This window comes from Plasmodium knowlesi, assembly GCF_000006355.2.
Source record: "Plasmodium knowlesi strain H genome assembly, chromosome: 7".
In the NCBI taxonomy this organism is placed as follows: Eukaryota; Apicomplexa; class Aconoidasida; order Haemosporida; family Plasmodiidae; genus Plasmodium; species Plasmodium knowlesi.
In genome coordinates, this window is record NC_011908.2 from 1,238,166 (window position 1) to 1,251,722 (window position 13,557).

At 40.8% G+C, this 13,557-nt stretch overlaps 4 protein-coding genes across 4 annotated transcripts; 2 read left to right on the forward strand and 2 right to left on the reverse strand.

The window, feature by feature from the left end:
• Positions 1 to 857: 857 nt before the first annotated feature.
• Positions 858 to 2,732, forward strand: PKNH_0727800 (conserved Plasmodium protein, unknown function; the record flags this gene model as incomplete). The annotated part of the gene is made up of 1 exon (XM_002258536.1): positions 858 to 2,732. One exon carries the CDS (start codon positions 858 to 860, stop codon positions 2,730 to 2,732), a length of 1,875 nt encoding a protein of 624 aa, XP_002258572.1.
• A 1,518-nt stretch (positions 2,733 to 4,250) lies between these two features.
• On the forward strand, positions 4,251 to 9,718 carry PKNH_0727900 (high molecular weight rhoptry protein 2, putative; the record flags this gene model as incomplete). The annotated part of the gene is made up of 10 exons (XM_002258537.1): positions 4,251 to 5,412; positions 5,554 to 5,970; positions 6,081 to 6,143; positions 6,289 to 6,357; positions 6,527 to 7,036; positions 7,227 to 7,547; positions 7,693 to 8,280; positions 8,418 to 8,528; positions 8,696 to 9,493; positions 9,648 to 9,718. The coding sequence occupies 10 exons, from the start codon at positions 4,251 to 4,253 to the stop codon at positions 9,716 to 9,718; spliced, it is 4,110 nt and encodes a 1,369-aa protein (XP_002258573.1).
• Positions 9,719 to 9,968: 250 nt separating this feature from the next.
• PKNH_0728000 (conserved protein, unknown function) lies at positions 9,969 to 11,393 on the reverse strand (the record flags this gene model as incomplete). The annotated part of the gene is made up of 3 exons (XM_002258538.1): positions 9,969 to 10,031; positions 10,650 to 10,730; positions 10,914 to 11,393. 3 exons carry the CDS (start codon positions 11,391 to 11,393, stop codon positions 9,969 to 9,971), a joined length of 624 nt encoding a protein of 207 aa, XP_002258574.1.
• A 1,061-nt stretch (positions 11,394 to 12,454) lies between these two features.
• On the reverse strand, positions 12,455 to 13,404 carry PKNH_0728100 (uncharacterized protein; the record flags this gene model as incomplete). The annotated part of the gene is made up of 2 exons (XM_002258539.2): positions 12,455 to 13,062; positions 13,191 to 13,404. 2 exons carry the CDS (start codon positions 13,402 to 13,404, stop codon positions 12,455 to 12,457), a joined length of 822 nt encoding a protein of 273 aa, XP_002258575.2.
• Between the last annotated feature and the right edge of the window lie 153 nt (positions 13,405 to 13,557).

Sequence of the window (13,557 nt, forward strand, 5' to 3'; positions counted from 1 at the left end):
TTTTTTTAAATTAATTAACTATATTTATAACGTTGGAAGCACACAAAGGAGGAAACTTTTTTTTTCTCTCTTGTAATTGTTATGAGGCAGAACGGAAAAAGGTGTTTATGTGTTATGTGCAAACTTCAAGGGAGAATCTTGAGGTGATTTTTTTTTTTTTTTTTTTTTTTTTTTGAGGGAAGTGGAAGGAGACTAGCGAAAAGATTGCCAAGCGGAAAAAAAAGGGAAGGTGAGTCATTCATGTTGAGAAGGTATCTACCGTGTGGGTGATCTATTCGCTGAATGAATTTTGTGCAAGTACAAATAAGGTACTTGAGCATTTTTTAATGAAATAGGAAGAACTTATTGGGGAAAATAACTTCATCCATTTGTGGGAGTGTATCCACACTTGTGTGAAGCTTTGCATGTACGATATTTCCGATAAACGTACAAATAGGAGAAGGTTGTTTGGAAGTGCCTTCCTCTTGCAGAAAATGTGAGTGTCGCTTTTTTACCCAACTCGTTCCTGAATGAATTGTTCATTGATGCACTTTTCCCTTTTGTGGCAAGTTTGCCTTTCCGGTGTGCCGCACTTCCTGGAGCGCAATTAAATTGTTCAGTCACTTCTCATCCGTTTTACTACTTTTCTTGTTTTCTATGATACAACAAATGTTGAAGAAAATTTGGAAAAATGAATTCGCTTCTATAACAGCGTAGGTGTGAGTTCATTGCATGAATTCTTTTTTTTTTTTTTTTTTTTTTTGTTCTTGGCGACCGAAATGGGGGAGCACATTACGCAATTGAAAGCGAACGGAAACCCTAGAGGGTAATCCTAAACTGACGAGTGAAATGCCAAGAGAACTCCTAACCCAAGAAACATGGAAAACCTCGAAGAATTATTGCGACAGTACGAAGAGACCAAGCGGGAACTGCTGGAGCGTGTGGGGGTGAACAGGAATAACGGGGCAACCAAGTCCCCAAGGCGAAACAAACACTACGTAGAAAAGACCATCCTTCACAGTTTGGATGGGGTGATTAATGCGTACTGCACTCTGGTGATATTGCACAGGGAAGGGCGGCATTCACATAAAACGAATAAAAGGAAAGGGGAACCCAAGAATGGGGACAATAGGAGAAACATAAAAGATACCTGTAAGAACCGGTGGAGTGGGGGGAGGATAGCCCATGATGAGCTCACCAGAAAGGTGGCACAAAGGAAGGCCACACAAGGTAGACACATAGAAAGAGTAAGTCGGTTTGTTAAAACTGATAAAGCGATCGGAATATTTGGGAAATACGTAGAGAAGGTATTTCGCTTGAGGAGTCGTAGTACCTGCGATGGGGATGCGGAACAGATTGATGGATCCGAACTGCAGGGGATCGACATCGAAGATTCCCCCCGTAACGGATATAGAGGATTGCCAAAACGTAGAATAAAAATAATATTGGAAAAGGATATCCACTTTGATCTCTTCCTTGGAGCAGTCTTGAACTTTCTACAAGTGCTCCTACATACAAAATCACATCCTGTGTATGCACAGGCGAATTGCGTTAAGCACAACCCCCCATGTATGAACGGCTCAATCAAGGAGGATAAGAAAAATTGGTGGAGCAGGATGTTAAGCAAAGGGGGGAAAGAAAAGGAATTCGGGTTACAAGCTATGCATATAAATAGGCTACCTTCTTATAAAGAACGTATTCCCCATTTTGTAGTGAACCCACATGGTCCAAGTAATCCTTCAAAGGATACTGCTCACGATGATGAAAAGAAAAAAGAGAGCAACTTAAATGATGAAGAAAGAGAAAGGCAGAACAAAGATGACCCTTTTAAGTATTCCCCCAGTGGAGAAAATTCCCCATTTTACCCAATGGACATGGAAATGCTATTGTGGAGTTCGCTCCTGGATGGAAACCACCACACTTACAATTATATTATTGGGACAGTAGATCCAAATATGCTATACATCATTGATAGTGATAGAAGTTTGTTGAAGATTCTTTTTTTCTTTAACGTGGTGCACTTGTTTGCAACGTATATGTATGTTACGCTATGTCGAAACGAACTTCTATTTTCTTCCATGTCTGTATTTGTCACCATACTTGGGAGCTTCCATGGGGAATTCAAATTGGTGTCGAACGGTGCAACGGAATGGAAAAACGCCTATCCCTTTTTGTGCGCCTTCGCCAGCCTCGTAAGGAGGAACATTCTATCCCCCTCAACAGGGAAAAACAATGTGAGCGATGGAGGTAACCAACGTGGTAATACAGAAGTCGACAGGCATAAAACAGAGTACGAGGAGGGTAAGGGCAACTCACACCTTCTGCAGAACTTTGGGGGCCTATGTTTCGGGGATGGCAGGAGAGGTTCCTCAGGAAGCGATGCGCGGAAGGGCATTCTCCCTGAAGGGCTAAACAATCAGAAAGAGGGAAAAGGGAAAAGGAAAAATGAACAAATAGGAACACCACCAGATGATGAGTACTGCTACTACGGAACGGTGACAAATGAAGATGAAATTGATTCCGTGAACCTAGCGATAAATGTAACTAACACGAGCAAGGAGAATATTTCTTTTTACAAAAGATACATCGAAGAGCACATCCAGAGGGTGTTCTTAGATGTGTATAAATTGAACGAAGCAAAGAAGGGGGAATGTTCAAGAGAAAAGAACAAGGAGGATGGAATTAGTGATCCGTCAATATTTAAAAACTACAGGGAATTATTTCGAAGTTTTTTTCAAGAAATTGTATCGTAATGGTGCGTGTGTGGTGGGTGCAGCCTATCCATTGGGGCACCACGTAGCTATTCGCACCGTTTGTTTTGTTAACCTTGCCGTGCATGGGCATTGAAATGGAGGCAACTCGTAACCAGAGTGAATTACTACGCAATTTTCCTGCATTACAAAAATGTATACATAGCTCTGTCCGTGCGTAAAGCGTGCATGGGGTTAAGCAAGAAAAAAAATATATATATATATATATACATATATATATATAATAGTAATAAAAATTATGAAAATAAAGAAAATAAATAAAATAATAAATGAGGGCATACGGACGTGTGGGGCATATGTAGGTGTGTAAATGCATTTATTAACCAGTTACTCTCGAGCATTTTTTATTATTGCGCGCTTATCGGTCCGTTGCACTCCTTGGGAACCCCAAGTTGCCTCGCCCCGGAGCGGTGCAAGCCGTCGCTCCTTTGCCACTTGTCTGTTCGCGATATTTTTTAGAACAATTTTTAGCGCATTTTTTTAGGCAATTTTTAGCCTTTTTTTGACACTCCTCCACCCCCAGGATGTAACTGAACAAGCGCTTCCTCGCCCAGGTGTAGTGCACATTTTTTTTTTTCCTTTTTTTTAAATTGCATTTTCTCGGGTTACGGGGGAAGTTACAAAATGGTACACACCAGTTCGCACATTTTTTTTTTTTTTTTTCCCCTCTTGGCGCATCAATTACCCCCTCGTTGGTTCCAGTTTTTCCAGCGAGTGCATTCGTTACTGTCCACACGTGCGCTTAGGTATGCACCCCGAGTGTATGCACCTGTGCATGTGTGGGCATAGCGCAATTTTGAAGCATACCAAGTGTGTACGGGTGTGAAAAAAAAAAAAAAAAAAAAAAAAAAAAATGAGCAGGAGAGCTATCTGAACGAACGAATTAGCGAGTGAACGGAGAACTAACCAACAGATCATGTGACGATCTGATAATTTGACGATGTAACGATTTGGACCATTTCAGGAAAAAAAAAAAAAAAAAATACATGACGCGCGCAAAATAACTAAGCGATTGCGTTGCGATTCATTTCGCCCCCCTTTTTAGTATCTCAATTTTTTTTTTTTTTTTTTTTATTTAACATTTGGGCAAACCGTAAGTTGTTCATCGTTTGGCCAATCCATCGAAAGAAAAGGTGCACGTCTGACTTAAGTGTGCCCCTTTCACAGCTTTGAAATACTTGTATTGGGAGCACGCAGAGAGTGATGTGTTTCCTAGTTGGTTGATGTTCAGACGCCCCCATCGCACCTATTAGAAGAATTCTAATATGACCCTCTAGCTAGTCATTGCATAGAGATTTGCGCGTACAGACGAGAGTGTGTTCGCGTGTTCGTATTTCATGCACTCCCCTGCGCCCTCACGGGCATCTGTCTAGCACACACGAAAACATACAACGATACAACGGTACAACGGTACAACGATACAGACATACAACGATACAAACATAAGCAAACACGCGTCTGATTGTTCCTTTCTGTTTGACGCAAACACACTTGCCCTAAATGAGGTTGCCACTGCTTGTGAGCGCGCTTGCCGTGCTCTGTTGCACGCGCGGCGGGGTCGCGCTGGAGTTAGGCCATACCGTGTCCTTGAAGAACACGCCAGACGCAAGTACACTGAACATCCAAGTGGAGAATGACAAAAATAAAATATGCAAAAATGCATTTCTATACCTAAACGTAGCCGAACTGCTCTCTCAAAATGAAGAAGATTCCTATGTGCAAAAATGTGAAGAAGTTCTCGAAGGCATAAAGAATGATACTCCAAATGAGACTACCGAAGCGGAGATAAATGAATTCATACTGAGTTTACTGCACGCTCGTTCAAATTATTCAATAATAAATGAAGGAGATGAACAAGTATTAAGTAAGCTTCTTAGGAGTTTAAATGCATCCATGAGTGAAGAAGCAGCTTTGAAGAGAGCCAAGCACTTAATCATGTATAACCGATTTATAAAAGACAGATCAAGCGTAAAGAATGTACAGGAAACGTTAGTTATAAGTAGTAAAGAAGATGAATACACAAATAAAGCAAAGCAAAATATGATAGAAAGTATTATAAACTCTTTCGATACCTTCGGTGATTATTTAGTAATATGGGGTGGAACTGTTAAGGTACCTAAAAGATACTCCGCAGAAAATTTCATGTCCATTAAAAATAATAAATTCTGTACCACTCATATTCATTTATGTCAGAAGTTTTATGAACAATCTGTAATCTATTACAGATTGAAAGTTATTTTTGATAATTTATTAACCCACGTGGATCAGAACTCAAAGCATTTTAAAAAGGAGAAGTTGTTAAAACTACTAAACATGGAATATGTTTTAGATAAGGAGTCCCAGATTTATCATAATTATGTTCTGGAGGATGAAACAGTTGTTCCTAGATTCCATGTTACAGATGTGAATGGAAAAAGAAAGTTGAGTGTGAGGGTAGTTCAGGACGGGAATAGCAAACTTATGTACGGGAAGGATATTGATTTAAGAGAAGTTAGCGACAAATATGTTGTTACGATGAAGAACCTGCGCAGAGAACTGAATGACGAGGGGCTTTACGCCGACTTGATGAAGACGATTAAAAACTACATCCTCTCCATCACGCAAATTGACAACGACATTTCCAATTTGGTGCGCGAATTGGACTACGAAGACATCGAGAAGTGTAAGGCACCGCCGAATCGTCTGATATAACCTTCATGACACCAATCGTTCACAACACTCATACACACCACCTGCATGACACAAGCCATTTCATCCATCCCTTCGTAACACCCATCCACCCCACCCCCCTCCCCCTTTGCAGTCCTCATCGACCTGAACTTTTTCCTCTACTATGGCTTCCTTAAAATCGAAGAAGACAAAAACATGATTACCTTCAACGACGTAGCACCCACCTTCACAAATCTGTACAAAGCCAACCACATCCTCTTCCTCTATCTGTTAAAGACGGGCTTCGAAGAAAATAAAAATTCAGAATATCTGGCCTTCAAATTTTACAAAAACATAGAATATAAAAAGGTACCCAATGAAAAGGCCTACGCCTTATTCAAAGAGAAGGACCCACTCACCAATCTCCCGAAAATTTCTTCCGAACCTGTGAACCAACATTTTTTGAACATCTTCTCCAGCCCTCCTGAAAACCACAATATGCTTTACACGGAGATTAGCAAGTTCCAGTTTTTTTTCTCTATGGCCTTTAAGGATTGCAACATTAACCAGAGTGAGTTCCTGCGAGATGCGCACTGGTGTAGCAGTGCCCCCTCCACCAACTACATGCACTTGCACTGTTACCGCTCCATCTTTTTACTATTTTATCTTTCTACTGCACAGGTTATTCTGCCAATTCGAAGGAACTCTGGAGCGAACTCCTCTACGCCTTTGACAACTTGGGATGTAAGAAAAGAAGAAGGACCATTTAGGGGATAGCAGTAGTCCAGGGTGGCTCCGGATATTCTGTTCATCTGATAATGTAGCACCTTTGTCCATCCTTTACCTGTCTTACTCGTCTTACGCGACTTCCTCCCCCACCTCCTCGCAGGGTTTTACGTCAGCCCACATAGCATCATTTCTAGTCTTTCCAGAACAAGCTTCGTCAGGCAAATGCTCAGTAAGTATTTTCCACGCCTTATACGACACCCACATGGGTGCTTCTCCGATGATTATCACTGCAACAGGAGCGAGATAATTCGCAAGGTCGTCTCGTGACAATCTGCGCAATATCATCTCACAACCTGCGCAACGATGTGTGTACCCCTTTCCCCCCCACACACACACAGTCAGCAGAAACTTCATTCTGAGGAACAATGAAGCACTCACCTTTTTGGATACGCAAGTGGCGAAACTCATGGACCTAATCCACCTCTCCCTGGGGGTAGACAAATCAAGAGACACACTGGATTTTTCCATTCCCAGCAAGTTCTTCCACTACGAAAATGATTTCAACACTTTGAAGGAAAATGATAAAAAGAGAATTATGTTCACATATGATTATATCGATTCCATTGCAAATAATTATTATTTCTACCATGATGTGAAATATCAAGTCTTCAAGACTGAGTATGAAGGAAGATTCTTCACATCATTTCCTAATGTATACAGTCTTGCGTATCAGTTGTTCAATGAGCTAGCCATCAACATGAACGTCGTTACCAATGCACCTCTGAAGAAGAAACTGAAGGATAAGTCGAAGTACGCGTGGTTCACCTTGCTTAACATCATTGGCAAGAACCATGATATTTATTCCAAGGGTCCTCGCCTAGTCTTCGCGGCCTACATGTTGGCTCTAGGTAGGTGCCTGAGCAGTGGAAGGGAAAGCAATAAGGCGTAAAACTGCGCTAAGCCTAACCATGCAACGAAATAACTATGCAACAGCGTAACCATGCAACGAAGTAACTATGCAACAGCGTAACCATGCAACGAAGTAAACGCGTTACAATTTTCTTGATTAATCCCCCCCCCCCCCCTCTTCCCCTGCAGTCTACTTCATCGAGTCACACATCGACATATCTCGATACCAACCAAAGGAGTACTATTTCATGAAGCAGTCGTTGCCCCTGATAGATAACGTACACAAAAGCGGATTCAATATGTTGAAGAAGAGATGTGACATGCTAATTAACTTCATGAAGATAAACAAGACAACTCAGAAATACCAGATGACCAACATGGAGGAATACATTAAGCTCATGAACTTGACTGCCATTGTTTTGTGGGGAAAGGAAAGTAAAAAATCTGTGTTCTACGACGATAATGTTAGTCTGTACAAGAAGTTGATGATTGCCTGTGTTTTCAACGGGGGTAAGTGCAGCGACCGCTGGATTACTGTGCCATGTGACGGTGTTATATATAGTTATCCTCAAATGAGATAACCAAAATATAAACGTTCATATGTGACAAGTGACATTTTTCTCCATTTCTCCACACTTTGCACTTTCCTACGCAGGCAAGACTGTGCAGGAGAAGGCTATCGAAAGCATCAACAAGTCTTGTGACGTGAAGTTCTACGGACTGAACCCGAACAGACTAGACGAGTTCATAGACATCAACATGAGTATCAACAAGTGGAACCCAATGATTCTGGAGAAGCAAGCACAATCCTTTGTACTAAGTTGTAAAACTCAAAAACTACTGTATAACAATATCAACGTAGAAAAAATAAAACTTGAAAATTTCTACAAACTGGCAGATGCCCCAGAGATGATTAAGACATACCATTGCTTCAAATTAGGACGACAAGCTGCATCTTTGCTAGAATCCATTATCTTAAAGAAAAAATTCGTTCAATTCAGAGTTAAGGATGCCATGGATGTATATGATTTTTTCTACATAAATAAAGTTCTTTCAAATAATGTTCGCCGCGACTTCGAAATATTCTTAAAGGATAAGCAGGCTTATGAGAAGAACCAGAATGAAATTATTATCACGAACAGCCCTCTTGGCCCGGAGAAGACGAAGAAGCTCATTGATGAACACCAGTGCTACTGGTTTAGTAGCTACGACAACTTTAAAGTTTTGTGGATGCACGTTTCAAGTAAGGGGAAAAGTAGCGATTTGCACATTTCGCCCGGTCTTGCATTTTTTGCTTACCATATGGGTGTTCCTTAAAATGGAGATACACCTCTATATAATTACACCCATGTCATTCTAATATTTTTATTCGCCTTGTAGGTAACATGGGAACTGGAACTTACTTGAAAAACTTCTTCTCGGAAATATGGAGAAACATGCACTTCATATTCAAGAAGAAAGCCACGGTCAAGGATGTAGAATTCTTCGGAGGTTCGTCCTACTTCCACATACGTGCAGTGCGCAATGTGCGAAAGGAAAGAACTAATTTCTGTCCTTTCTTCGCTCCTTCTTCTTCCCAAATGTATGAACGGAAGAATCTTTTTATTAACGTGAACCCATACCCTTAATCCTGAACCCGGTTCCCACCTTCCCCACAGGAGACTTGCCACAAAAGGATGTAATAGACTACTACTCTCCACTGGTCCACTCAGAGTCGCACTGCCAAGAGAAAATGCAATCCCTTTTCGCATCCTTAAGAGATAACGATGAGAATAACCGTATGGATATCCCAGATCAAATAAAGAAAGCCTACTTTCAGTGCAAATTGGATTATTACAAGAATAACCACAAGGATAAAACGCACTTAATTAAACCAAGGGATTTCCTCGACAAGAAAGTGTACGTTCTGAAGCAGCCATATTACCTCATTGGCAACATAGACAACACGCATAAGGAAAAGTTGATTCGTCTTTTTGTAACGGAAAGCACACTAGATTATCTACTCCTAGATAATATAAATATCCCCGAATGCTTTGGACCTTGTACCATTGACCACTTCAATAAAGTTGTTCTACAACACGAAAAAACAAGCAAACATGACCAAGTAATAAAGAATGCATTAGTACCAGATAATACCGCTTCTCAGAAGAGGAAGGAAATGACAGTATATGTTAGCAATATCTATGTTCATAATATAAAAACGGATTATTTAACTAAGGAAGAAATTACGAGAAAAGATATTCAAGAAAATAAAGTCAAGGTGTGCTTAGGAGTGGGTACTTACTTCAATAAAAACTTCCTTACGGAAGAACATTTTAATTTGTCGCACAAGCCCGTGTTAGATTTTACCGAGGATCACAATTTTAAAGTATTCCTCAAGAAGAATGAAGCTCAGGTCTCCAAAAATGAGAACGACATTTGCTTCGTTAACTACAACTTGGCCATTACAAATATAGGTAAGTTGCCGTGGACAAAAAATAAAAAAAAAGAGAGAGCATTCTACAGCCTTACAGGCGATCTTCATTCCCCATGGATTCGCCCGGATGAGTACTCAAATGTTGTCCATCCGACTTATAATTATTCACTTCTCACTTTCACTTTTCCCTGCAGAAATAACCGACCCGTACCGAGAAATCAGCGAAGACTTGATAAAGAATTTGTACATTTTAAAAAATAAATAAGCGTCGCCTAGGCACTTAGCAGTAGTGTGTGTGCAACGCAAACCGAGAGGAGGAACCTCTAAGTCGGTAACAAATTGGCACATGGGTGAGCACCATAAAAGGGGAATATTCCACATGGTCAACATTATGTACCACCGCCATTGGGGATCGCCACTTGGGGTCGCCATTTAAGGCGGGCATTCCAAACGGTGAGCAATTCCCTATGTGTGTAACTCCCTCCGTGCAGATGCAGGAGAAGGGAAATGAATCCTCAAATATCCCTCATCCTGCTTAATGTGTTAATTTTTCGATTCAGAATGTCAATTTTGTTGTCCTAGAAAAAAAAAAAAAAAAAAAAAAAAAAAATTTGAATTAACGTGTGAACACGTGGAGAGGAGACGAATTGGGCATGATAGAAAAATTATGAACACTGGACTAATTGGACGCGTGTCAACTGTACAGCTGCGCAACAGCGCAAGTGAGAAGGTCAACCCCCCCATCACCCATCTTTTTTCTTTTTTCTTTTTTTTCAATTCCTCCCCCTTGCCTCGTGCGCTTTGACACTACGCACACTGTGCGCGTCCATTTTTTCTTTTCTTTTTTTTTAACTGCTTTTTAAATATGTATCCCTTGCGCGTTAGTGTATACAGCATGGGGATATGAGGAAAAGGGGGGGGAGGGGGAATGCCTTCTTTCTTCAATGAATTTTTTTTTTTTTTTCCCTTTTCTCCCGACCCCCGTGTGCACACGTGCATGCAGTTCTTTTTTTTTTTTTTTCTCTCGCTGCGTTTTCAATTTTGCGCTTTAAGATTTAGACTTTAACACTTAGACTTAAAATTTTTAAACTTAACTTATTGTGCCTTAATTTTTATTCGTTAAGCTTTGCGCTATAGTCCAGGGCTGGGTTTCTCAATAGCTGTAGCACATCGTGGCGCTTCTGTTTGTGGCTCACCTTTATCTTCAGCAACTTTTCCAGGTTGAAAATTTTGTCGCGCAGGATTTTCACAATTTCTTCGTTTAGGAACTCGGCGCTCTGTGTGGATGTTGGTGATTGGGGGGGGATAAGAAGATGAACAGAAGGTGGAACGACCTTGAAGTAGACAGGGTAAATTGTGTAGTGTACATAGTGGCCTTGCCGGAAGGGGGATTAGGGATGCAGGAGTTAAGCCTCTTCGGCTCCCCACTCGCCCTGTTTATCTTTCCCCGCAGGAAGGACCTGCCATGATTGGTCTCCTGTTCCCTCGGCAAGGGAAGATTCTTCCTCGTTAAACAGTTTAGCCTGGTCCTCTCCCAAACTACCCGAAGTCTCCACCTCAATTTCAGAGTTCTGGAATTTATGCAGCTGATTTTTAAATGTATTCAACACCCTCTCCACACCCATATATTTACAATTCACAATTTCTTCAACATGTCTTTTGTCAATACGAAAACCCAGTCTCCTAAAAACCCTCTCATTTAGTGTGTTCCAGTTATACCTTTTTTGGCTAATTGAATTTGCCTTACTATAATTGTGCAGTTCAACTAACTTGGGTAGACATATACTCACGAGTTCTGCCATTAGAACCCCATCCGAAAATTCTCTGTGGATGTTTTTTATTTTTCTGGATAGATTGAAACTGTTGATCCAGTCATACAGGTCATTTAGTTCCTCTTCCTTCACCCTGGGCACTACCTTTGCGGGTTCTCCTTTGCTCATTTTGTTGGGTCGAAAAAAGGAGAAAGGCTTTACGGTGTTGTGTCTATGCAAGTAATAATGGAAAAAAAAAAAAAAAAAAATAGTTTACCTTAGAGGACATATTTTGGCAATCTCAAAAAAAATGTACACTTAACAATCCAGGGGGTGAAGACGAAAATGTTTTCCCACTCTCCGTGTACCCCCCCTTCAAATGTCTACTTCCTCTGTTTATGGGATTAAAGCGACACAGAAACGTTGTGGTTATTTTTTTAATTTTTTTTTTTTTTTACCAAGTCGGGTGTGATACTGAAGGATGATAACCCGATGGTATTCCGAACATCAATTTGAGTATACAATTGGGTACAACCTCACTGAGGAAGACACTATACAAAGTCAACACGTACCCACTGCCCCATCGTTTTCCCACAATTTTACTACACAGAGGAAGGGAATATGCATGTACATTTAAGTTTCTCTATTAAGGGGGGGAAATAGCCCCTCTATAACACGCTTCTGCTTTGATTGATTTATTTTTTTTAATTTTTTTTTTTTTTTTTTTTTTTTTTTTTTTTTGCATGCGTAGTTTATCTTTCCACAAAATGTCTATCTTGTCTATCTCTAGAAGGAAAAAAAAAAAAAAAAAAAAAAAAAAAAAAAAGACGAAGAAACAATTTAGGGGACATCGAAGGAGACCCGAAAATATTTAATACGGATTATTGTGATACAAGTTCACTTCATCTTAGAGAGGGGTAGAGGATATCTTTCAGCCCACTGTGTGTACTAGCTTCTGATATGCGCATTGCACAAGGACGGGGCTGAATCGATATAAGTACACACTAGTGGACACACAAATGGATAAGCCACACACGCACGATGTTAAGGAGGAGCAGGAAGGGGACAATTAAAATGTGGGTCCATAACTGTTATGTTCTAATGTAGCGGAGAAGGTATCACCTCTTAGCCGTTCATGCTGTGCTCCTTCGAAGGCACACAAAACACATGCTAATATGCGTCTCCCATTTGGAGAACCTCCTGCTTCGTAAAGAGGGGGTGGGGGGCGGCTTCCTCTTACACGCAGAACATTACAAGCAGAGGGAATATTGCTTCTTCCTTCTGGGCTCCTTAAACCGGCGATATGGAGCAATGGCCCCGGCAGATGTACAAGCACCACAAGGAGCCGAAGAAGCTGGGTATACAAAACATTTCGAGTTGGCATAGCGACTATCCGTTGCGGCTTCTTTGATTTTGTCAATATAATCTTTAGCTATAATTAATTCATTGTTTTTTTCCAATGCCATTTTTTTTTGGTCTTCCCTTTTTTTGGCTTCAAATTGACGCAACACTTCTTGCTGTGCTTCGTATGCATTTTCTATTGTTTCATTCCACTCAGTTAGTTTTTTATTGTTATGTAAGAGTTGTTGTTCTTTCAGGGCATGAGTGAATAGAATGTTTTTCTCGTATTCATTCATTGCTTCTTCCAATGCCTTTCCTTGTTCCTCCTGAGAGCTTCTCATTTTATCCATCCACTTAGCTTGGTCGTCTACATATGTATCCGATATTTTTTTTAAAAACATTAAAACCAGAGCTTTCATTTCATCCACCGTAAGGGGGTTGTCTCCACAGCATTTCAACTTACTCAGCCACTTCTTGTTCGTCATGTAGCTTTCCACGTGTTTTAAGTCTAATTGGCCTGAGTGGAGGAAAAAGGGAACGGTATAAAATTGGCAACACATTGAGAAGAGGTAAGAGGAGGACTGGGCATGCGCACGTAGGTATACACAGACATTTACCCACTCCATCGCTACTAGCGCGACTTACCATTCTCGTCCACGAATCGGCAGACATACTCCATAAAGCCGCATTGCATTAAAAAGTGCCTGAGTATCATTTCCACTGTCTTGTAAGGAAGCTTGCCTTGATTTCCTATGTCGTGACATGCAAAAACCATGTCCAGCTGTTGCTCAAGTCCGGGGTAGCTAGCATAGATGTCCTGTTTTTCGAAATCATCCTCCTTCGACGATATTTGTCCCATTGTTGCAGGAGACGCGGGGGGGATAAGTGACTTGAGCGTCTTTTTTTTTTTTTTTGTAAATAGAGAATGGAGTGACGAATCTCAACATGCATGTGTAGGGAATCTCAGTGTGCATGTATGAAGGGGCGCCTATGCGTCCGTATGCGCTTTGTG